Source organism: Rhamphochromis longiceps, linkage group LG7, assembly GCF_057381845.1.
Source record: "Rhamphochromis longiceps isolate RC_006_pf linkage group LG7, R_longiceps_female_GT1.1, whole genome shotgun sequence".
NCBI lineage: Eukaryota > Metazoa > Chordata > Actinopteri > Cichliformes > Cichlidae > Rhamphochromis > Rhamphochromis longiceps.
The window spans coordinates 68,207,489-68,233,480 of record NC_140563.1 but is presented as its reverse complement, the minus strand read 5'-3'; the positions used below and the strand labels follow the sequence as shown (position 1 = coordinate 68,233,480).

The 25,992-nt window shown below is 41.9% G+C and overlaps 1 protein-coding gene across 1 annotated transcript in view; it reads left to right on the top strand.

Annotated features, from left to right (window-relative positions):
* Positions 1-25,992, top strand: part of galnt18a (UDP-N-acetyl-alpha-D-galactosamine:polypeptide N-acetylgalactosaminyltransferase 18a) — a 178,217-nt gene that overhangs the window by 93,440 nt on the left and 58,785 nt on the right. Inside the window, exons 2-4 of the mRNA XM_085414982.1 lie at positions 3,215-3,422; positions 3,515-3,681; positions 13,701-13,887. Of these exons, the coding sequence (XP_085271108.1) occupies positions 3,215-3,422; positions 3,515-3,681; positions 13,701-13,887 (562 nt within the window). The remainder of the gene's footprint in view (positions 1-3,214; positions 3,423-3,514; positions 3,682-13,700; positions 13,888-25,992) is intronic.

Here is a 25,992-nt window from a genome sequence, read left to right as displayed (position 1 = left end):
CGCCGTCAGCACTGTGTCCCTGTTGCACCTACATCATTTGTACAAATATTACACTTGGTACTGTATAATACGCACACGGACACAACCTCAGCATTGTCCCACTTTATTCTCCCTGACGTCTTGTACAGAGCTATGATGTGCCCTCCAGCTGTGCTGTAAAGGGTAGCTTGGTCCAACTGAATTAGTAATGAGGTTTGTCTAACACAGTGCAGTGCAGGTCACAGCACACTCCCTCTGCTCATCTGTTCTCAACCCGAGCACAGAGTACACACACACGGGTTCAATCTGCCATCCATCTTTCTTTTCCCCTCTCCAGCTTTTACTTTTTTTGTCTGTTCTGAAAAGCACAATGCATTAACTAAATGCATCAGTGAATATAAATGGCTGCAAATGAGGTGACTTAAAACTCTTAAAAACTTTGCATGACTCAGAATGCATTTGTGGCCAAGAAAAATGGAACACCGAATCATTTGTAGTGCTTTTAGGGTGCTTATTATGAGGCTATGAGTGGACTTGGAGGGAGGTGCCATTTCACCCACGAGGGCACTGAGTATGTTATTACCAAAGGGGGAAGTACTGCTGTTCAAAGTAATAAAAAAAAGCCATTTGCTGCAGGAAGGAGGCACTTCACAGTCCTCCACTGAGGGCTGAAAATAGAAGTAGAGATAGTCGGCTGGTTGGAGTCAAAATCTTAAAGTCAAACTGCAGAAACCAAAATTAAACCTGTGGAGTATGTTACTGTGATGTGCCATAATTACCCGTGATAAAAGCATCCCAGTCTGGAGAAAACTCCTGTATTTAAAAAAAAAAAACCCATCAGAACATGAGCCAGTCACGATCACGTGATGGAGTTTGTGTTTTGTTAGTCATCTCCTCTAAAGAAAAAGTGACTAAAGAGCTCAAATGAGTTCTTGGACAATTTTTGCACCTCTGCTTTTTTCACGAACATAGAAGTGAATAATTTATCACCTTTCAGGTGTTTGAAAATGTATCACCATTTCTTGTTGGACATTTGTTTTTCCCTTTTCTTTTTACCTCCACAGAGAAGGTTGTGTTTTTGATGCGATAAATGTGAGAGCTCGAAATGTTTTAGTCAATTCTGATGAAACTTAGTAGGGGTGCAAAGCGGGGTGATGTTAGCAATCCTTCAAAATTCAGCTTACATCCACTGACGTCTTCAATGTCACCTTAATAACAAATCACTACATATTGCCCATCACTCCTACATAGTATTCTTGTAATCCCAATAAACCTGTCATGCTATCCTGATCTTGATCAATGCAGTTTTGTTTGTTTTTTTTTAAATATGAGGAGCAGAGTGTGACCCTCCTCTTTTTCAGGCTTTTTTACATTTGTCTTTGGTTGGACATCATGTTCGGTCATGTGTTGATAACTTGCCCAATATGTGACTTCAGTTCAGTACAAAATTATCCCATACATAAAGGATATTGTCTTATTAAATATTTAATGCAGACCAGTGCAGTTGGCAATGTCGCACATAGTTTGGGGGGCAAAGAGACAGTACAACACAATATCTATAAAAGATGTGCAGGCTTCAAATGAGCACGCTCAAAGCTCAGACTTTCACTTGAATTCACTTTCTGCTTGAAACTTAAAAAAGTGGAAAACATTCACCTTCAAAGTAACATTTAAAAAGGAGCTTTTACTTTTACTAAATGATCTGTTTCTGGTTTGTGTCACACTTTTTCACTCTTGCCGTGAGTAGTTTGCAGACGAGTCACTGTCTTCCACGCAAACCAAGGACGACCCCGTCAATTTGCCGGCAACCACTTCCACAGGTCCAAGAATACACGTGCCGATGCTAAAAAACGATTAGGATCGGGGGATTTTGGCGAGGGCCACCAGGTTTTAATTAGTTTAAAATTGGTTTAAAACAAATTTAATTAAAACCACCAGGTTTTAATGCGGCGGCAGACTGGTGCACCCTGAATCCTCAATCATAACAAGCTCTTGGGTGATGAGTTGCAGTCGTGATGATGTTTAGTGTTCAGTTGGAAGTTGTAGATGAGAACTTTAAGCTTACCAACTTTCCCTTGTTGAGCAGGAGGTACTAAACGTTGTCACCTTGTGTGAAATACAAACCTGGCACAGCACAGTGGGTCCTGCCAAATGTCAAATGTCTTACAGCGTGACAGCCCAACGCTACAGTACGTGGGCTCCATGAAAAGGGGTTTAAAAAAGTGAGTAGCAGGTTATAAAAGTTGACAGCGCTTTGAGCAACTGTCAACCGCTGTCATGGGAAAAGAAAACAAATACTTTTTGATCTTTTTGGAAAATTGAATTAATTCATATTTCTGTTTTTTATTTTGTTTGAGTTTAACTTCAAGCATTCAAACCACTGTGGTGTATATTACACATTCAAGATCGTGACTTCCATGCTGGAGTCTCGTGGCTCGGTGTTGAGTTCGTTTTTATGGATTGAAAAAAGTTTTTGCTTATATACTTTCTGTGTTTTCAACACCTTCACACCTGAGTGAGGAGTTCCAGCCGGCCTCAGTTCATGAATATTTCATTCTCTCAGAGGATCCCCATCTTTTGGTGATTCGGACAAACAACAGACTGCTGCATCCAAATTCTGCAGCCTGCACAGTGAAAAGCGGAATACATTAAAGCCTCTTTGCATGCTATATATTTTTTAAATCGATCATTTCAAACCACCAAATATGCCTACAGCATGTTTTTGGTTGTTACTGTTTTCCACCATGTGCATGTGTGGCGCAGAGGTCCGAGCTGATCTGAAAACCAAATAGTGTCACATTGGGGCACGTTAGAGGATTTGTTTCCACTTCTGCAGAAACGGATCTGCGCAGCTGCCTGATGGTGTTATTTGGAATGACAATAAAAATCCCTGTTTCTTCAATCGCATTTGAGTTCCATCCTTTTTCCCGATGCTGCAGAAATGATTCTTTCAGCCCTCAGTCAACAGGTTTTGTTTGATAACCACATGGAGCGCTTAGACTTGGTCATAGTCATTTCTCCTGAGAAAGCGTAACTCTGTTCCCGTTGGTACTAGAGACAAAAATTCAAATGGTTTCTGAAAATAAAGAAGATTTTCGCTCATATTCGGTTTATTACAGAAGCACAAAGCATTCACAAGGTACAAAACAAGTCCAGGCAGCCTGTGTGATACCTGGGTGATAAAGGGTTAACTGTATAATCCTAGTCATCGACCGCTCCCTCTCTCTGTCCACAGAAACTCCTCTGAAGGATGGGGAAGATGCGGCATCCTCGTCAGACGCAGCCTCAGACCCCGCCTCCTCACTCTTCAACCACTGGGGTCACGACCTTGGCCCGGAAAGCCGAAGGGTTGCCCTCAAGAAGTTCAAGTACTATGGCTACAACGGTTACCTTAGCGACCGCATCTCCCTCACCCGCCCGATTCCAGATTTACGGCCTGACGGGTGAGTGTCGGTGTGGTGGTGTTCTCCTGTAAGGATTTAACAGGATGTGATTTTGGCTCACAAAGCTTCTGAATGTTGGCGTTTCCCCTCAGATGCAGAAACATGTCCTACTCATCAGACCTTCCCCAGCTCAGTGTCATCTTCATCTTTGTCAACGAGGCCTTGTCGGTGTTGCTGCGCTCCATCCACACGGCCATCCAGAGGACTCCTTCCCACCTGCTCAAAGAGGTCATACTGGTGGATGACCACAGCAACAGCTGTAAGAACCTTAAACCTTCCTCAGCATTTCTTTTTTCATGTCTAGTTCTACTTGCACATCTTCTTCTGCTTCCTTAAGGGGTCACCGCATTAGATCATCTTCCTCCATCTTACCCTATCCCTAAGATTTCCCCCCTCTTACTCCGACTCTCTGCATGTCCTCCCTCACTACATCCATGAACCTCCCTAGAGGTCGTCCGTTCCTCCTCCTGCCTGACATCTTCAGCATTTCCACTCACCCTCCTCTGCGCATGTCCAAACCATCTCAGCCTCGTGTCTTTAACTTTGTATCCAAACCGCTGAACCGGAGCTGTCCCTCTGATGTACGCGCTTCTAATCCCAGTGGAAATCTTAGCTCCTCCAGCTCGGCCTCCTGTCTTTTTGTCAGTGCCATCATCTCCAAACCAGACCTCAGAGCGGGTCTCACTACAACCTTGTAAACCTTCCTTTTCACTCTTGCTGCGATCCTTCTGTCACAAATCACCCCTGACATTCATCTCCGCCCACTCCACCCTGCCTGGACTCTCTTCTTCACCTCTCTTGTGCACTCTCTCTTGGATGGTTGACTCCAGATATTTAAACTCATCCATCTTCCCTACCTCTGCTCCTTGCAGCTTCGCCTTTACACCCGTCTCCGTCTCATTCACACACATGTGCTCTTTTGCTTCTACTCTTGCTACAGATCACAGTGTCATCTGTAGATGTCGTGATCCATGCCAAGTTGTATTTCTTCTAATGCTATAACGATGCTTTTTTTTCGGGGGGGGGGGGTTTCTAATCAAAGTCTTCTTGATCTTTTACTTCATGTAGAACTGGAATTTATTTGGTGTAAAACTGCAGAAACTCGGTCAGTGAGGAAATCCATATTCAGAAAGCTGCAACGTGTCATTTGCAAACCAATACAGTTCTTGCTTTTAAGAAAAATATATTGCTGCCTCTAGGGATCTGCAAATAAAACACATCTTCTGAGTATAAATTAGTGTGTCTGTATTTATATGTACGTTTCAGAAACAAAGGTCTTCACAGGCCTCTTCTCTGTATGTAGATTAAGATTTTATATGCATTAAATTATTGATTTTTCAGTTCTTCAAAGCAGCTCTTTGGCTGGTTGTAACAGCATCATATGTGTAAGATCAAAGATGCTCAGTCGCAGGGTTATTCTGTGTAAACAGACTCCAATGATAAATCATTAGTTTTCAAGAGGTCTCACGTCTGGTGGAAGAGAATAATGCACAGATAGAAATAAAACAGTATATTTAAAGCTAAAGCCACACTGAAGGCTTACATCATTACACCGTGGGCACAGAAATGAAAAGTCTAAACAGAAGAAGACAGAAAACAGTAGAAATGAAGTGGCGTGGTAGACGGCCGTCATGAATGTCTACAGCTTACAGGAAATAGTATTAAAGGCTGCTAAAAATATATAAACTACATAAAATAAAACAAACCACTGTTCTGCTGTCAGTGTGAGAGGAGTGGACTGTTAATGTTTTCAGCTCTCACGCATCCAGCGTGTGGCATTAGCCCGGCCTTTTGTGGACAAAACAGTCATTAAGCTTCTTTTTTAGCTTTAACATTAACCTCCTAGGACCTGCGCCCACATATGTGGACATCACATTTTGGGTTATTTAGACCAAAATACCCAATTTTGCTCTACAAGGACCTGATATCCACTTACGAGGACATTATACTGCTACTGTTCTATCAAATTTTTAAATGAATATCCTCATGTAGCTCTTATTTTTCTTAAAAACAAAAATAAGGGGAAAAAAAATCTGGTAATTTTGAATGTTTTTACATTCATCGGGCCCCAATCAGCCCAAATATCAAAGAGAAATTAAAAATGCATGCTGTCGAAGAGTTCAGGTCTTAGGAGGTTAAGCTTGTTTCACGTTTCAGCGGAGGCAGACAGACCTGTGAGGCTAATCATGATTGAATCTCTGATTCACCCCAACCAATCACAGCAGATGGCCCCGCCCCTCCCTGAGCCTGGTTCTGCTGGAGGTTTCTTCCTGTTAAAAGGGAGTTTTTCCTTCCCGCTGTCGCCAAAGTGCTTGTTCATAGGGGGTCATATGATTGTTGGGTTTTTCTCTGTATTATTGAAGGGTCTACTTTACAATATAAAGAGCCTTGAGGCGACCGTTGTTGTGATTTGTTGCTGTATAAGTAAAATTGAACTGAACCTGATGCACTTCAGATTTGATGTGACGTGAGCTGAAGTTGTGTTTGTGGCTTCCAGCTGTTTGACTTTCATAAAACCCTCAAGCTTCCTCAGAGCCAGCCTGCACTTACACAGCTGGCACAGCAGCAGTTGTTCTTAATGTCTTGCTTAGCAGTGTCCCCTCACAGGGAGAAGGCTCCTGGTTAAAACCTGTGTGGAGTAAGCATGTCCTCCCTGTGCCTGTGTGGGCTTCTTCCAGGGAAATTTCAAACGAATGTGTGCCGACACATCTAAATAAATTCTTTACTTACTGATGATGTCTGAAGGATATGAAACCTTTGGGGATTTTTCGCTTTGGATGAAGACGTGTGATACAGTTCAGCACTGCGGACTATCAGCTTATTCCATTATTCAAACTGTTCGATAAATACTAAATAAAGTAAAGAAAATAAAGTAAAAAATTATAGTGCTTCACAACCGAGGTGCTAAAAAAATGAAGATAAGAAGCTGAATTTTTTGAAAGAGACCATTGAGTAGCTGATAGGCAGAGAGCTGCTGAGTCTGGATCCACTGCTGCAAAAGCTCCGTCTGCTTCCCCTCTCAGCCTTGTGTGCTGCACAGCTAGCTGATGTCTAGATGCAAAAGTTCACTGATGTCCACAGGTGCTTGTCCATGCACGGCTCTAAAAGCAAAAACCAGAATCTTAAAATGGACTTTGAAGCTAGCTGGGTGCCAGTGCAACTGTTTTAGCAACAGTGTGATATAGGAGTAGTTAGAAGTCTCAATCAGCTGCAGCTTTCTGAACATCCTGCAGACGTTTCAGGGAGGTTTTGGTAAATCCAATGAACACAGATACACAAATCCAAACATAATTAAGTAGAGCCAGGAATAACAATCTCCAGTTCAGAGCGTGGCACGCTGGTAAATCGACTGGATCTTATTTAGTGCTTTTCAACTCAAGCACTTTACGAGCCTCATTCACCCATTCATACAAGCACTTTTTTCTGTGCCTGAGGTGCTTTCTATCCAACATTAGCACTTCAATGAACACATCAGAGAGCAACTCAGGCTTCACTATCTTGCACAGTGATAGCTTTGCGCACAGACTGGAGCAAATGGGAACTGAACCACCAACCTCCCAACTGCACAGCCTCCTGAGCCACAGGAGATGTATATTGTCTGCAAGCATTCATGTGAACATGACAGCTTATATCCCTCATGTGCTGAGTATTAGCTTAATTACCAACTTGAAATAAGATCAAAAGGAAATCTGCTGATTTTCTGACTGACAGGGGCTCAAACACATCTACTAATCCTCTGACCACAGAAGTGCTGTGTATGCAATATGGTCGCTCCACGGATGGTTTGTGTAACATTAAATTAACCCAAAGGTTAAATTTCAAAACTAGTTCAGAATAAAACCATAAATGCCTTCTAGTGGAGGAAGGAGATGATGGCTAACATCCCATTAGTTAGAAGACCGGTTCCAGCATTAAGCCAAAACATCGTTCCCTATTTTATTGTTTACAATATAGCTGCTTCTTCCTTCGGCTTCACCAGAGTCTGCAGAGACTCCTGCCTGACCTCATCTGTCAGTCTGTCCATCACCACTGCAAACAAGAAGGGGCTCAGAGCCAATCACTGATGTAATCCCACCCCCACCGCCATCCCATCTATCAGCTACTCACAGCTCACCGCCGTGACACGGTCCTCATACGTCCTGCACCACCTGCCTCACATACTTCACTCCTGACTTCCTGATGCAGGACCACAGTTCCTCTCTTGGCACCCAATCATATGCCTTCTGTAGATTCACAAAGAGCTTGTCTATACTTCTCCATCAGCACTGAATCCAAACATTAGTGCTGTTTCTCAGCATGAGCTCACTCTGCAGCTCACTGATCATCACTTTTCTTCTTAACCTTGCTTCAGCAACTCGTTCTCATATCTTAATGATATTTCTCATGAGCTTTATTCTTCTGTAGTTCCTACAGCTCTGCACATCAGTACCAGCACACTTCTCCATTCCTCAGCCATCCTTTCACTCTCCAAGACTGTGTTAAACAGACTGGTTAAAAAGTCCACTGCCCTCTCTCTTAAACATCTCTGTACCTGCACAGGTATGCAGTCTGAGCCTGCCACTTTTCCAGTTTTCATCCCTTTCATAACAGCTCTCTCTTCCTCCTCACTGATACTCTGCACTTGTTTATATTATGGCTAAATATGTCCAAATTGAAATGTCCATCAAATATTTTAGTGTTGGACTTCACTACAAGTCTTTTTTTCTCTTTTTTTGTTTTTACATCCTTTTATGCTGCGGTATGTTCCAAAGACACAACTTTAACTCTAAGACAAACTGTATCAGTTTCCAGTTTTTGTTGTGTTTGTTCAGTTTTCACATCGGTTAATAGAACGAGCGGATGCTTCAGTTCATCCAAAGCAACAATAAGACAGACAAAGTTTTTGACACGGTTTAGACTCTATCAGCATTTAAAGAATGAATTCACATTAATGTCATTTACACCAGGGGTAGGTGAAATGCATCCTTCTGTTATATGAGTTACTGATGATTAAAAAAATGTGAATCTGTCAGGGTGCCAGGAGCAGCAGCATTGTTCTGTAGCAGTAGAGCCACAGCAGGGTACACAGGGTCAAATGCAAGCAGTGTTTTTAATGGAGGTGTTAAATAAAAGTACAACATAGCTGTTTAACTCTTCAACAACTTTAATAACTAAAGTGACTTATCCTTGTAACAGGAGCTGCACAATATTGTCCCATAATAAAGGTGAAAAATCATTTCTACCTGGGATGTATCTCACTCTCTTTCTATCACATGGAGTGCAGCTGGCACATTTTGCAGCAGAGTCATTTGTTTAATTTTGGGTCGCACATCAACAGCTGCTCGTATCACCTCTAGCGTGTCTATAGTTGTACTCGACAGTGTTTTTCCCTCAAGTTTGTTGTTTCCACCTTTAGCAGTTTAATTTTCCTGATGAAACTTGACACAAAATTTCTGTCATGCAGAAATTTTTTACAGGATGTTATCGTGGGTGGTAAAAAACAACAAAAAGCTGTAGCAATATGTAGTTATTTATTTTTTTATTTGTTTGTTTTTATGTGTATTTTATTTTTAAAGTGTAAATTTGCTAAAAGGATTAATAGAGTGACAGGATATATTAGCTAATATGTAGCTGTTGTGTTTCCGAAAACTAAAAAACCAAAACCAAAAATAAGAGTGAGGACTGATGAGGGGTCGGTTAGCTTAGCTTGTAATAGACTGATGGAAACCTTAAGAGCAATATGCAAGTTTTCTAATGAAACTTCAACCTCATCTTAGGCTGAGGCTAATTTTAGCCACGTGAAGCTGCAGATTTCATCTTTGGTCCCAAGTGGCAGCAAAATTTCAGCTCAACCAACTTGTTGGAATGTTTAATGGTTCAAACACAGAGTGAAATGAAAAGAGCCAGCCAAATGAAGAGCTAGTTAAAGTCACTCCAGTTTGATGAAGAGCTTATCTTCACATTATAGGACAGAGATCCAGAGTTGAATAACTGCAGCATGCACTGGCACCTTTAGTTGAGCTACAGCCTCGACTGGTCCATGTTTTATGTCCCACGTATATTCTGCCTCGGATGGTGCACGAAATCAGGACACGTGTAGGCATTAGCTGCATCACTGGTGCATGAACACAAAGTCAGACTTATTGCAGCAGTCACAGGCAAAGCCTGGATGTGGCTTGTCTATTAGACTTCCAGTGTTAATAATTGCATCACGTACAATGAAACATATTTCACTGCTGCCAAATCTATAATTACCATTATGAGAAATCTGTCCGTGCATCCAACGCCTGCAGATTTTATGGGTCTGCCACTGCTCCTCTGTTCTTCAATAATACAATATATCAGAGTTTAGTTATGGTTGCTGCACGGGGTTGAATGCTGATTAGTGGAGCAAGCAAGGGAATGAATACGTTTAACATTTACCTCAAATTATTCTCTCCCAATGCGTTACAAACGTTCAACTTAGCAATTCTTTGGGAAGTAGCTCATGATTTAATGTTTTTGCTTTGGAATGAGTTACAGCTGCGTGGAGGTAATTTATAATGAAGGCAAGTGATGAAAGATAACTGAGTAAAAGTGCAAGATCATTAATGCTGCTTATTGATCATGCAGGGTGTAATTATGACAAATGAGGGTCAACTGAGGCCAGATGAAGGCAAAAGTGGAAATGCAGGCAAGTGTTGCCACCAGAATACTAAATTAGACTTGAGAGGCTGTGTTCATATCACTTCAGGGGGCTTATCAAAGATCACTGAGCCATGCAAACCTCCATTAATGGCACAATGACAATACTTTGAATCTTTTTGAAAGCTTTATATGAATTCCATTATAAATACAGTGCTGGGAAAAAGTCTTCAGCCATCCTTCTTTGTGTTTTGCTTGGAAAACTGGGAAATAGGTGCAATAATGCATTGAAACATATGAACATACATGGAAATACAGTATAAAAGGCATAAATGGAGCAAAATTATACCAGAGGGCCAGCTCCTGATTGATAGAGCAGTACACCAGAACTCTACGATCGGGCAGACACGAGAACTGTCTGGATTGACCACAGGAAAGCCTGTAAGTCAATGCTCCACACATGGTTACTGGAGTGCTTTTCACTGCACTGATGACATTTGTCTAGAAGTGACTGGAGGCCAACTTTTAACACACGAGTGCAGACTACACAAAGATGATGACTGTTCCTGCTGCTGCTCTGCATATCGCTCAGCTCAACACTAAAAGTAGATGTGAATATAGATTATGGAGTGGAGTGACCATCAGTCACCTCCGGTGCATGGATGACATCAAGCTGTATGCCACGAATGAGTGAGACATCGACTCGCTGATCGTTTACCATCTGCAAATACGTCAGGAAGATTGCCCCCTGGGATGAGCTACTCCAAGAATCCCCCAGGCAGCTGAAGACAGATGGTGATGAGGGACAGGACAACGATCATGGACAACTAAGTATCCGTATGAGATGTACCATCGACAGACAGAGGAAATGACTGGCATCCAGAAATCGTACCAGTGTCTAGAAAAGGCTGGCTTAAAGGACAGATCATGGCAGCACCACAACAGGACCGAATACGCAGGTCCATAGAGGCAGGAGTCTACCACAGCTGACAGGATCTAAGTTGCAGACTATGCACAGGTCCCCCATTTAGAATAAATGAAGAATATAAGCTGCAATCTGAGACTGTGTAAGCTGAGGGGGACAACACAGTGTGGAGAAACGACAACATATGGACTAGAAATCTGAAAGTCTTGATAGCAGCCGACCAAAGGTGGTTGAGAACAACACAGCTAAGGTCTTGTGGAACTGTGATTTCTAAAAAGGACAAGCAGCTGCTGGCTAATCAGCAAGACGTGGTGGCTGACAAGGAACAGAAGACTGCAGTTCTGATAGATGTGACAGGAACAGCAGGAAGAAGGGGAACGAAAAAATCAAGAACTACCAGAGGCTGAAGAAACAACTCGAGGAGATCTGGACGAGTCCAAAGTGGTCTTGGTGGTAACAGGAGCTTTCCGATCTATAACCATGAAACCAGGAGAGTGGCTTGAACAGATTCCAGACGCAACTTTTGATGCTCTCGCCGATCCACGGCATGGCTCGCATTTGTGTCCTCAATCCAGCATCATACACAGTGGTTGGTATGTAATGCACTCTGCAGAAGTACGACAGTGATCTCCTAAACATACTGGCCTTGCACATCTAATATATTAAAAAAAATGTTTTTGACATAAGAAGTGTTTTTGTTAATCGGACTTTAAGAAGATTAAGATTAATCTTCATTAATCTTATATTATTCAAATATAATGTTAGCAAACCACAAATCAGCCACAGATGATCTGATTTCACTGCCAGCTTACATCAGCTGATACGCTACACGTCCAACTGGCAAAGCTCATGGAAAGTTGCTGCACTTGTTCAAGCTGCTTTGCAACCCCCCTCCAATGAAAGCGTCCTGACTGAAACATAATTTTCCTTACAATGAGCGTTCAAAGGAGCTTGGAAAGAAAAGAGACTGGATGAGCATCAGACTCGTGGGAATTGATGGGATGAGTTGATTTAGTAAGTATATAATTAAATTAGTCAACAGTAATTTAGGTATCAGGTTAAACTGTCTATATAATTATCATCCAACATTTATAAGCCACATTATTCTAAATATTACAGCTTTTTCTGCTGTTCAGTCAAAACTTTTTTTCTTTCTCTTTGTGATATTGTATAGTCTTGAATATAAACACATGTTGATTGATTTTCTGTTGGGCGATCATCAATCCATCATTCATTTTGATCTCAAAATTCTCAGTTCAATCACATAATTGATTTTTTTTTAACAGCGTAAAGTAAATCAGGGCTCTTCCTCTTCACTTGGCTATATTTTATATGAAAACAGGTTGCATGGTGTGGGCCGGGCTAATTGGGCTTGGTGGGCTTGATTTAATGATTTCATTTTTTTTCTTTTGTTTGAGTGCTTAGAAGTCATCGCATATGTACATATAGCACAGTAAGGTGCTTTTCAGATCCTCCCAACTCCTGTTGTAAATGAGCCCATCTTTCTTCCAGGTGAGCAGCAAACTGTGGCTCATTAAAAAGAAACAGAGAGACTAGAGAATCCAGGCTGATGGTAATAATGAATAGAAAAAGAAAAGCAGCAGCCGTAGCCTCCAGGCAGGATTACAACACAGAAAAATCACAACCAGGAAATGAAGACGTCTGCTGTTCCACTGCGGGCAGATGGCATATACGTGTGCCGTAAATATTCTGTGCATGTTTCTGTCTGTGTGAATCAAGGTCTGTGTGAAGTCACTCAGGAAGAAAAAGGGAGGCAAGAAAAAATGAAAATGGCTCCAGGGCTGGAAAAGTGAACATAATGTGAAAGAGCCTTAACTCACTTACCAATCACAGTGAACGCACGATGGATAGCCCTCAACCTAGAAACACAGTCAGACCAAGAATCATAAAATACAACGAATTTATTTTTCAGTAAGATCCAGAATGACTGACTGAGTCCATAAACAGCAGAAACGTCATTAAAGAGACCCAGACGAAAAATGATATTCTTATAGGCTACAGGACCAGAAGGTTTTTGAGGTCCAACTCTGATGTTGAATAGTCAGGCCTGGCTAGCCGTCAGTTCTTCTAAAGAAAAATGTTGGATTGTTCCTTCTGTACAAAACTGAGGTAACTATTTCCCTTTGGCACAGAGGCCTTTTGTTTCTTCAGATTATTGCCACAGAGTTACAAGCATGCGATTGTCTAAAAATCACCTCATTCAAAGATGGTAGGCTTGCAAGATGCACATCAAGGGTGCTGCTATACTCGCTACTGGACTACATTTGAGGTGCGTTTGGATCAGCAGCCATTGTCAACTCCAGAAACTCAGCCACACCACCAGGATCGACTGTCTCGGTCACAGCTGCTGTAAATATTTCAGATAGGAGAGGCTCCACTCTCCGACCATAAACTACACCTGTGACGAAATATCATCATTTCTTTTTGTTCTCATCTTTTTCCTTGAGAAATACTCAAGTCTCAATTTTATAACTTTAGGCGCAAATGAAATGCTTGGACTGAGCTCCAACATCATCACCATCCTGCTGTTTTGCATACTAACAACTGCTGCTCATCAGTTTAACTCAGCCGGTGTCTTCCTGCACTGCCTTTCCTAGCATGTGGAATTATGTCAATACAGCATGTGTGAGCTTTTGTGGAGTATTGTCGATTAGATCAGTCACACAACAGATGTCAGAGATCCTACTTCTGCTAACAATATGCTTAAATCTGTGTGTGTCTCTCTCCAGTGGAGCTAAAGGAGCATCTGCAGAACTTTGTGGATGAGACCAATGCTCAGCACGGCCCGGGGTTCATCAAGGTGGTCCGCCATGATAAGCAGGAAGGACTGATCAGGTCCAGAGTGAGCGGCTGGAGGGCAGCTTCTGCCCCTGTTGTCGCTTTGTTCGACGCACACGTGGAGTTCAACACTGGATGGTGAGCAGCTTTTTTCACTTAAAGCAAGCTCCGTGCAGCTGCTGGCTCACGCTGGCAGCGAGTGTAGTTTTAAGGACATTTGCAGCCAAAGACATTGTGAGGTCCACAAGAGAACCAGATTGTCTCAGCATATAGCACAGGGCCGATGCTAATGGCATATAAATAGCAATAACAACTTTTCAGAATCTCCTCTAAAGAAAGGGATCATGCAGGTGCATTTGCAACACCAGATTTGCACCAATTCAAGCTGAAAATAGTTCCCAACAAATGGACAGTTTACTCCTGCTTTCAAAACTCCACAATGGCTACAAGCTGAAGAAAACAATACGAGTATATAACCATAAGGCATATGGATTTGAAAAATAACGCCACTGAGAAAGGTGGAGACTGCACTCCCTTGATTTGTAGCTTTACTGCAGAAATCAACATGTTCACAGGTTTTATGTCTCCACAGCTAATTTAACCCTTCATAACAGTGTAAACTGGTGTAAACCATAAGTGTATTACAAGCCCAGCCACCCAGCATCATGAACCCTGTTCATTTCAGGTGTTGTCAGGATGGTGTACAAAAGGGTGGCACCTGAAGCTGGAGAAAGAACCCGACACCACCACTGCAGGCCCCGCTAACACCTATAAAGCCTCAAGTCATAATGAGACTCAAATGACTTCTCTTAAAATGTTAATAGGTCCACTCATCGCTTTAATCACACTCTCAGTCCTGATATATGGTGCATGGAGAAACTGAACACTTAATAGATCCTCCTTTTCTTAACAACGTTTAAATTTAGAACACCGGACCACACAACACTGGGGACATCAATCTAAAAGTACTGTAGCAAAATTTAAATAATTATTGCCTTCAGTAACATATGACCAGCTACTCGTACTCCATGCTTTGCTTCCACAGTGAAGTGTGTTAGTTAGTGGTGCTGCAGGCTTAAAGCAATCAATCAGACAGGTTTGTCTCTCTGATAGAATTCACAAAGGTAACACGTGAACTGGAAACGGCGTTTTACGTAGTTTCTTACTGTATCAAAGAAGCCCACTGTGAAGCCGAGACATCTTATAATGCGTCATCGACGGAGGAAAACAGGATTAACCTCTGAGCCCTGGATTTCTCCATGAATTTCTTTAAAATTTAATGTGAAACATTAGAGAAAAAGAAATCATAGCTTCCCCACACATGTCACAGATATGTCACTGCTCGATTCTCTCCACCTTCATCCAACATGTCCATTAGACCCTCTCCCTACAAGTCTCAGCATTAAATAATGCTTTGATTTTAAATATCATCAACTTATCACTGTTAAGATTATTCAGACCACGGGCCTGTACCTGTGAGGAACCCCTTAACACACAGATGAAGCAAATATCCCAGACTGCCTTCTTTCATGTCGGATCATTAGTTAGAGTTGTCTCTGTAATATCGTAGAGCACCTTGAGGCAACTCTTACTGTGAATTGGTGCTATATAAAAACAATTAAACTGCACTGATTGCACCAGTGTAAACTAAAGAGAATATTATAGGTAATTCCCAGAAAGAAGGCATATTTTTCCTTCTTTTATTGCAGCAGCGGTTGAAGAATTTCAGCACACAATGGAAGAAATAATCTATTTATAAGCTGATTCATGACGGGATCGCTGCATTCCTCCGTCACTCTGACTGCTATAACAAACTTGTGGTGCTGTAACCCATTTTCTCACATATTCATCAGTCAGACAGGTGCAAACCTTCAGTTCCAGAGAGCCACAGAGGCTCTGACATATTTATTTGAATTTTAGGCCACAAAGTTAATCGTGTGAAAGGCTGGCAGTGAGGTGATTTAATTCCAAAGACCCGGGTGGATAAAAGAGATGAAGTGGTTGAGGTATTCTGCTAAATAAAGGGGTGCTTAATTAAACCTGCAGCGCTCTGGTTACGCACTTTGTCTTTGCTCCGATCAACAAAGAAACACATCTACAGTGACTACATCACAGAATCACTTAATCCAAGTAGAAATAAGAATCTGCTCAGTGAAACCTGAACTAAATTCTGCTGCGTGAATGTTAACGATAATATCTTTGCTGTGAATATCGACACAACAACGCGCCAGAAAACAAAATAAATAAAGTTAGATTTTTAGCATTTCATACTTTCTTCTTGTAGGCTTTAATAAAAGGTCATTGTGAAAGGAATAATCCTCATGCAGGCTGACATTAAACCAAGACACCTTAAAAGGAATTATAGCAACAACCACAAAGTAAAGGCGTCTGAGGTAGTGGCTCGTCTGCGTGCTCATTCTTGGAAACGTGTTTTTTCTGACAGTGTCGAAGGAAACAAATATTTGCCACAATCATCTTCGTGATGAAAAGGAGAGATCGGTATTTGCATTGTGAAATCTGATTGGTCACATCCCTTCAAAGGAACTCTGAGTCTGAATGCATGTGCAGCTTTTTACGCCTCAGTCTGAAGGCTGACGGGGGGGTTGTTGTCACGGAGAGTGGGCGGGCATCTGTGAACACGATAATGCGAGAAAAAAGGCAACCTAGGATTGTCGAAATGGTACCGCACAGACGTTTTGCACCTTACTGTCAAGTTCAGACGTCACGTTTACTGAATGCAGGTTAATCACATGAATACTATCGTGACAGGACATGTTGTGATTAAGAGATTGTAAAGGTTGTCCTGCAGATTAACTTTAACTTCAGCAATTAGGATCTGATGCTTTTTAGAAAACAAACAGTTGTCTTACTTTGTGTCAGTTTAGAAACATAAAATCCTTTAACTTGTGAGCAGCGTTTGTTGTTTACACTGAAACACCATCTGACCGGCGACATCGAGTGCTGAGACATCTCTGTTCAGTCGTTTCAGTTTGAACCCGAGCGTAACAACATTACAGACATTACTCAAACTGTACATCAAAGAGAAGATCATCACATGAGAGAGTGATGTGTGTGTGTGTGTGTGTGTGTGTGTGTGTGTGTGTGTGTGTGTGTGTGTGTGTGTGTGTGTGTGTGTGTGTGTGTGTGTGTGTGTGTGTGTGTGTGTGTGTGGAGGAGGGGTCTAATTGGCTTATAGACTGCTGAGCTGAGTGACCCGACACTCCTCTGTGATCAGGAAGCTCAGGATGTGACAACTGCTTGGCTTTCAGGGCTACATTACTCGTAATATTCCTTCTTTCATGTTTCTTAAAGTGATTAAACTCGCTATCTAAGGACATTAAGACTTCTTGAGGGTCAGAATTGCTGGCATAGCATTGGGTTTTAGTCGTTGCTAATATCCAGCAGTATTTGTGAGCTCGGTTTGCCACCTTAGCACATCAAATGCTTCGGAAAAGAAGGAGCGTAGGTGCACGTCTCTTCAAGGTTCTCTTCATCCACAAACTTTAAAATGTTTTATCAAAACAAAATCAATATAAAAGTTATTATTGACATGTTGTTTCTTTTATTATTTAGAATATCAGAACAGATCACAGTCTTCATTTTATTCATACATACATACTTTCCCAGTTGCTCCATAAGAGACACTTCTGAGACACTTCTGGGCCAAATAAGAGTTTATAAATATTGTAACGATGGTTAAGTGTTACTGGACAGTGACATGTTGGTTTTCTCTGCACACTGTTGTTGTTCCTTTAAGATTCATGTTTGGTTGGGCTGCAGGAAGTAGTGAGGGTGGTGTACAGGAAGGGGTGGGGGGACCTGGTTGTTCTGGGTGTGTGCCAGGCTGAAGAGAGGTGTAGTTCGAGAGCGCTTCCCCCTGAGTTAACAACCCGCTGGCTTATGTGCCGAATAAACGGACAAACTGAGACCCCAACCGTCTGGTTCTTGTGAACGTTACAATATGTTTCCATAGTGATGACCACTGATGCAGACATCACCTCAGATGCCCAAACCACCTCCATGTGGAGGAGCTGCTCTTCTCTCAAATTATCTGTAAAGCTGAGCTCAGCCGCCCTGCAGAGGAAACTCATTTTGGCCACATTCTTTCGGTCACCAGTCAGAGCTGATGACGATAGGTGAGGGTTACAGCACAGAATGACTGCTAAATTGGAAGCTTTGCCAGTGCTGAGCTCTCTCTTCACCCCAATAGCCTGATACGAGGCCCGCATTAAAGCTGATGCCGCACCAATCCGACTTTTCATCTCCTGCTCCACGTTCCCATCACTTGGGAACAAGATCATGAGGTAATCCTTCACTTGCAGCAACAGAGAGAGAGATTCATTGTTTATCTGGCTGTAAATACTAACAGCATGATAAAAATGCGTTCTGGAAATGTGAAAAAAAAAGAACACAAACGTCTCCGCTTTGCTATCACAAGTACTTAGTCAGTAGCCCAGAATAACCCAATATAAACAAAGGCGATGGTTAAAAATCATTCTCTGTTTGAACACATTTAAACCTAATGTCAAGAGAGAGCCTGAGTCCTCACACAGTTCCTTTCCATTTCCATTCAGCGGTGTCACTTTCTTAGTGATGTCGTATATAAATCATTGATAAACTTTAACTCATGAGGACAACTTTGACCTACGGAGCTTACACCTCAGTGCTCCAGTTACGGCTGCATGACTTGGAAACATGTTTAATTCAGCGGCTAAAATGCAACACTGCGCTGCGCGCTTTGAAGATCGGTCCAAAGCCTTTGAAGCTGCTTTCTGAGGGTTTTGATGTTTCTGTGTACAACTGATTCAAGCTGGAACTTTCATATGCAGCTCACACTGTTGTTGCCAATAGTTTCAAATCAGGCCTCAGATAAAGGATTGATAGAGGAGTCCCTCGGCAGTGAGATGCTCTCGAGGTTCACTGGAGGTTGAGTCTTTCAGAAGCAGAGATGTGGACATGTTACCACTATGTGAATGACTGTGTGAGCAAATAGTTTAGCAACAATATGCTTCAGAGTATTTGTGTGAGGAACTTGGGGATTTCTTCATCTACAGAACCAAATATCACAGAAAGATTCTCACAATCTGCAGAAATCGTGAGACGCTTCAGTCAAACCGTCTCAGGAAATGTGAGAAATGTTGATCGGAATAATTCAGCAAAGAAATTAAATGGGTCTGGCATTGTTTGTGTTTTTTCATGTGTTTAATCACCATCCAGTTGGTTACTAAATGGTTGTGAAAAGACAGCCACATGTCATCTTCACATACACAGACTAGTAACAGACTAGCATTACTAGAACTTCTGCTTTTCTAAGTAGAAAGAACACTTTTAAGCCATTTTCATGTTAATTCTTCATGTCAATATGCTGGACTGTCACAGCCGTCACCTCTCGGCCCTTACTGTCAGCACAGTAAACTGTAGTCTGTTAGCTGAGCAGGATAAGAAGCGTGCTCCATCCTTAGCATTAAAAGAAGAAATGATATCTTTTATTATCAGCACACACATTAGCTTATACACCTGTGAACGCCACAGCAGATCTGCATTCATCTCAGCTCGTCCTCACCAAACCTTCCAGCTTTACATACAAGTCTCTGTAACCCTTTTCCTTTGCCACCTCTCTCCTTCCTGTACACCTAACCTTCCAGTACTCCTGTCTGCCTGGTTATCCCACTTTGTCTTTGCTAAACTCTTCCTTTAAATATTTTCCTGCACTTCTTCATTCCAGCACCGAGTCTACTTGTGTGTCCTTTTTGCCGGACGGCAGCCTGCAGTAATTTGTTGTCGTTCTCAGCAAGTCTCACACACGCCTCCTGAGCAATCCCATCCCATTCTTCTATGTTGAGTCTCTCATCTCTTCCAGATTTGATGTTCCTCTGACATGGACCGTGGTCCCCTGTTCTCTCTACAGATTTTCAATGGGATCCTAGTCAGGGCTTCATGCAGGCCAGTACATAACGTTCACTTGGTGTCTGACGCATGCTTAAATGTCCAGATAAGAAAATCCCAAAAAGTCTTTTCATCTTAATGTAGCATCCAGATAAACAGAATCAGCTTCTGGAGGGAGTTCTTCACCAGCACCAGCGTATGTTTTTAGTCGTCGTATTGAACAGGACAAGAAGAAGAACGACCCAGACCCAGTTTTGCTGCTGACTGCTTGAAGTTTTCATTTAAAGTTGTCACATATCTTTCTTTCTTCCACCGTCACTAGTTCCAAGTTCCAGAAGCACTGACGCATCCACAGCATAATACTTCCACTATTGTGTTTCACTGTGGGGACTGTGGTGCCTCTCCCTTGTCTAAACATAAGTAGCATCTCTGTGGCCAAAGACCTTTAGTTTTATCTACAGAAGTGGACTTTTTCTTGGTGTGCAGCCGCACAGTCTATTCCTCTGCAGGGTCTGGGGTAGTTAAACACATCTCTCCCTAGTTTTCTTCCTAAAGTCTTTGAAGTCTTTCTCTTTCTACCTCTGTCAGGCTTGTTCTGTACTTGTGGCTCTCTTTGAATTTCTTGATGATGCTCCTCACTCAGTTCTTGACACTTGGTGGTGATAGATTTGTATATCCATCTCGTGCTTTGTGAGCAACAGCAAATCTTTTTTCTAATCTAAATTGATTTCTTTGCATGAGGCTTTCAAGTGACAGCTCAAAGACTTGCTGAAGTTTTTATACTGTGTTTACATTTGAAGGTGACCCTCAGCTTTAACTTGTCTCTGGCCATCAGTGCAGAACTAGTGCTAATTGCTGAGTTGAGTTAGAAAGTGCACCTGAATCAGGGTGAGGGCAGCGGGCAGTCCTGCATGTAATGGTAACAAATCAGACAAATAAGCTTTCCGGTTTACTAAATATGTTTTCCAGGTCTCATCTGCTTTCTTTCCCTTTCTCAGGATTTCAGCTTATTTGGCTTGAGTGGTCTCAGGTGTGTTTCACTGTTATTCTGATATTCACAAAATTTACTCAAGAAGTAAAACAAGAGATTAAAGTCCATCATTCTTACCGGCTTAAGAGACGCATTTTCTGTGACTTTCTTCGTTGTGTGTGCCACAGTCGTTGTTGTCTGACAGTATTTGCAGAATTGAGTGAATGACTTTCAGTAACTTTTGCATTTTGTCAAAAACTGCCGGTTTTATCAGAGTTAATGTGCTGGTTGGAACAGGCTGCCATCATTTTTAATGGATTCACTGTTTAGCTGCACACTGATGAGTAAATCACTTCTGACAGTTCAATCTGCTGTACAGTACGACTCTGCAACGGCGACAGTTTAACATCTCTTACAGTCCCTGTGAGAAATGACTCTCTCACTCTGATAACTGTGAGAATATCCTCAAAATATTAACCGGTTTATGAAGCTGAAGAGGGCTTTTAATATGAAACCGATACAGAAAATACTTGTATAAAAAATATAATCCAGTGTACGTAGCAGGCGCACGGGGGAAAGACGGTCATCTTAAGCAGCTGAGGTGAATAAGTCAGTCAGTATGAGATGAAGTGGCATCATAATGATAACTAGCAACGTCGCTCCCAGTTATAGCCATTCCAGAAATATGAAAGGACATTTACTAGTTATTGAGGTTTTACATTTTCTGCTTCATTTGAAGCCAAGTGGCAGCTGCATGTAATTTTTAAGGTTGAATGTTTTAACACTGACTCCCTCACCGTCCACTTTGTCTTCTTGGCTCCGTTTCATGAAGTAAGCTCTAGTTTTGATTAAATTCCACCTTGATTACATCAAATCCAGATCTGAGTGTTGGACGTGTGGAGCAGCATTACCTGAACGTCACCCATGAGATGATCTGAAAAAACAAAATCACAAATTCATCCTGCAAAATTACGCAGTTGGTGTGAACGGCTGCGTTAAGAAAAGAATATATTTACACGTGCGGTGTGCAAAGGTGCCAGGCAGCATAGGCAGTATACACTGTGGAAGCCAGCACAGGTGAGACTAATCAGGGCGGGGCAAACAACTAACCAGGATGGAAAATGAGCAAAGCAAGGAATAAAAATTGACAGGAACAGAAACCAATGTTTTCAAAATAAAACAGGAAAAGGTGAACAAAAACAGAACGATCCAACACCATCACACTGTGAGCAGCTGATGTGAAACTCATCGCTGTCAAGCTGCTAAAGGTGAGTCCTCCTTCCTGCTTACGAGCACAGAGTGCCGTTCATCTTATGGGCTGAACTATAATCAGTGATGTAAATGTGCTGTATTGTTTGAATATCGGACAAAAGTAAAGTCTTTCCCTGTTTTTCAGGAAAGGTAACTGTAATTACTGAAATGCTATACATTACTGGAGCAGTAGTGACCTTCTTTACTTGTCTATATATTAAAATGATGCTAATAAACATCATGTTCATAACAGAGTATGAACTCATAGTATCACATCTGGTTATGTAAAATTAAAAATGATGTCATGCCTACTTAGAAATGCTCACAGTTCTGGTTTGGACTAATAAACAGTTTGAGATTTGACATATTCAGAGCACTTCCTTATTACAAAAGCTACTCTCGTACCGCTGTCTTGATTTTATTTTATTTACTTTCTCGTGATCGTAACACTGACAGAAATTCGTGTTCTACATCGATTTCCCGACAGTTCCAGTTTCCTTACTCCGGCTTCAAATTCCCGTGGACACTCGCTAACCGACACTTCCACAACAATTCGCAGCAGTGCATGCTCACAAATATCCCACTTGTCACACAGTTTAGGAGCAATTCTTTGAACTAGAAGGCTTATCAATGTGCCACCTGAGGTATAGACTGACTATAGGTTAAAGATTCGTTATTCCAACTATTTGGGATATTTTGGCCTGCCTGCATTTCCTGCTGAAAGTTTAAATATTTAAACCTTGCTTCCTAGTTACAGCAGGTAATCTGATAAGTCGCATGTATTTGCATTTTAATGAGGACACTTTTATTTCCTGGAAATAACCCACTCTTAAGGCTGGAGTTTAAATAATTGCAAGCACGCGTGATGCCAGAGACGAGCATGTTGACACACAGTTGAAATACTTCCTAATGAATCCATTAAGCACCTTAAGTAATGAGAGCAGTAGTTAATTACTGACCCCATTAGCATAACTGGTTGTGTGTAACACGTGACAGTCTTGGGGCAGCTGAGCTCCGTAACACGTCAGCTCTTCTGTCAAGTGCTGTTTTGCTTCCTAGCAGCCTCTTTGAGCCGAGGACACTTTGCGACCTCGGGGTCCTTTCTTAAAAACACTGCTTTGCACCCGTTAATCATTCTGACAGCCGCCAGAATGTCTCACACACGCACACACACGAGTTCAACATCGATTTGCAGGTAACACGTTTGTGTGTGCTGCCTTGCTTTTTGCTCTTCAGCGTGCTTCATCTTACTGTCTGGGTTGGATCCAAAATAACATTTGCTGCTGCTGTGTGCTTCACATTCGACGAGAGACACTTACAAGGTTCCTAACCCTCCACTCGTCCACCCACTCCAGTCCTCCCTCCCTCCCTGTACGAAGCTCTGACACAAACCTCCTACGTATTGCCACAGTTGGGGGTATTTGTCTGTGGCTAATAACATCACTCTTGGCTGAGACACAAAAGAGCTCAGCCAGCGAACGAGGCTTTTTCCGTCCACTTTCCCCTCTCTTTAAGCACACTTTGTTGACAATGTGTTTTTGTGTTTAAATGTTTCTTGTTGTGCCGCTCGTCACTGCCATAATAGCCGCTGTTGTATTTGTGCCAGTGTTATTAACGCTCCCAGTAACGCATGTGATTTCACTTGTAGTAATGACAAAGCAGCGGGCACGCCTCTGCTCTTCTGTGTTACTTTCTTCTCCGTCTCTTTCATTTGTCTTCCTCTGCTGACACCTTCCTCCTAAACCTTTATTTTCCACGCTCCTTCCTGTGCTCCGACTCTCGGCCACCCTCTGGAAGATTCTACATTTCTTTTTGCAGAAATTGAGAAATTGCTGTATAATTACCCACAAAGCACTGACTGCTCGATCTGCATAATTGCCTCTACCATCCATTGCAATTATCGGCAGTGTTGTCTATTTTGAATCAAAGTCCAGTAATTATAGGGTGTTTTATGTTAGAGAGACTGTCTGGCTGTTATCACAGTAATCCTCTATAATCTCATATTCTCTATATGGGCTCCTAGTCATCGCCAAATATGGTGGCAAAACATAATTACATGATGAGGTGCACGTATGTTGGCATGTATGTACAGAAATAGCCTGTTGTATAGACTGCACTCCAACAGAATTGTTGAAAGCAGAATCTAAAAATACATTTTCTCACAATATAATAAGTTTCCACTCCAAACAGCAACTCATGGAAAGTGATTGATCTGTCTATTGTAGAAGACCCTGTAGTATTCTGCAGAAACCCCAACAATCAACTGACCCTATGAACTAGCACAAAGAAAAACTCCCTTTTAACAGAAAGAGCCAGGCTAAGGGAGGGCCAGCCATCTGCCACGATTGGTTTAGAGGTGACAAGAAAAGGAGACCATAGAAAGACAGTACACACAGACAAATCCGATGTTTTCAAATCTGATCTGGGTCACTTTCGTATGTGGTGCTGAATCCCATACATATCTGATGTTTTAGAAAGCGACTGCTGTTTGATGGTCACTTCGCATTAAATCCGTCTTTTACGTCACCGACACAAGACAGACGCCAATTATCAGCGCCGGAGAAGACATCGTGAAGGCTTCCTGGCCATCCCGTGTAGATGTCAGTGAAACTGTTGAGAAGACAACGTTGGAGAAACGTGAACATTTTCTTTGTTCTGTATAATCTGCAGATTCTGACAGAAATCTGCAGCTATCCTTTGAAGCAGCGCTCCTCTCTTAAACAGCAATAAGGATAATTATTAGGTTATTTACATTATTATGTAAATAACAAAATAACTTAAAGCAAAAATTGGGAAACGGCAAGTCCGAAGTATTTATATTAAGGGCCATCAGTCAAACAATGCTGTTGCTCTGGGTCTAAACAGAGCGCGTTGTGTGTGACGTCTTCTTTTGCGCATGCGGCCGCTTTGAGCGTTCACACTAGAGCGCGTTTGCTGTCGCATTTTATTAGTAGTATGAACGAGCAGACAAAACAATCGGATTTGATCAAAAAATCGGAATTGAGCATCAAGACCTGCAGAGTGAACGTAGCCTGAATGCTTTAGCAAAAAGGAAAGTTTGAAGCCTAATCTTAAAAGTAGAGATAGTGTCTGTCTCCTGAATCCAAACTGGAAGCTGGTTCCACAGAAGAGGGGCCTGAAAACTGAAGGCTCTGCCTCCCGTTCAGATACGACCTATTATTCAAGAATTTGTATGTAAAAAGGATTTTAAGATAAATTCTGAATTTAACAATTTATGTCCAATACGGGAGGACTACAGGGAGTGCAGAATTATTAGGCAAGTTGTATTTTTGAGGAATAATTTTATTATTGAACAACAACCATGTTCTCAATGAACCCAAAAAACTCATTAATATCAAAGCTGAATGTTTTTGGAAGTAGTTTTTAGTTTGTTTTTAGTTTTAGCTATTTTAGGGGGATATCTGTGTGTGCAGGTGACTATTACTGTGCATAATTATTAGGCAACTTAACAAAAAACAAATATATACCCATTTCAATTATTTCTTTTTACCAGTGAAACCAATATAACATCTCCACATTCACAAATAAACATTTCTGACATTCAAAAACAAAAACAAATCAGCGACCAATATAGCACCTTTCTTTGCAAGGACACTCAAAAGCCTGCCATCCATGGATTCTGTCAGAGTTTTGATCTGTTCACCATCAACATTGCGTGCAGCAGCAACCACAGCCTCCCAGACACTGTTCAGAGAGGTGTACTGTTTTCCCTCCTTGTAAATCTCACATTTGATGATGGACCACAGGTTCTCAATGGGGTTCAGATCAGGTGAACAAGGAGGCCATGTCATTCGTTTTTCTTCTTTTATACCCTTTCTTGCAGCCACGCTGTGGAGTACTTGGACGCGTGTGATGGAGCATTGTCCTGCATGACAATCATGTTTTTCTTGAAGGATGCAGACTTCTTCCTGTACCACTGCTTGAAGAAGGTGTCTTCCAGAAACTGGCAGTAGGACTGGGAGTTGAGCTTGACTCCATCCTCAACCCGAAAAGGCCCCACAAGCTCATCTTTGATGATACCAGCCCAAACCAGTACTCCACCTCCACCTTGCTGGCGTCGGACTGGAGCTCTCTGCCCTTTACCAATCCAGCCACGGGCCCATCCATCTGGCCCA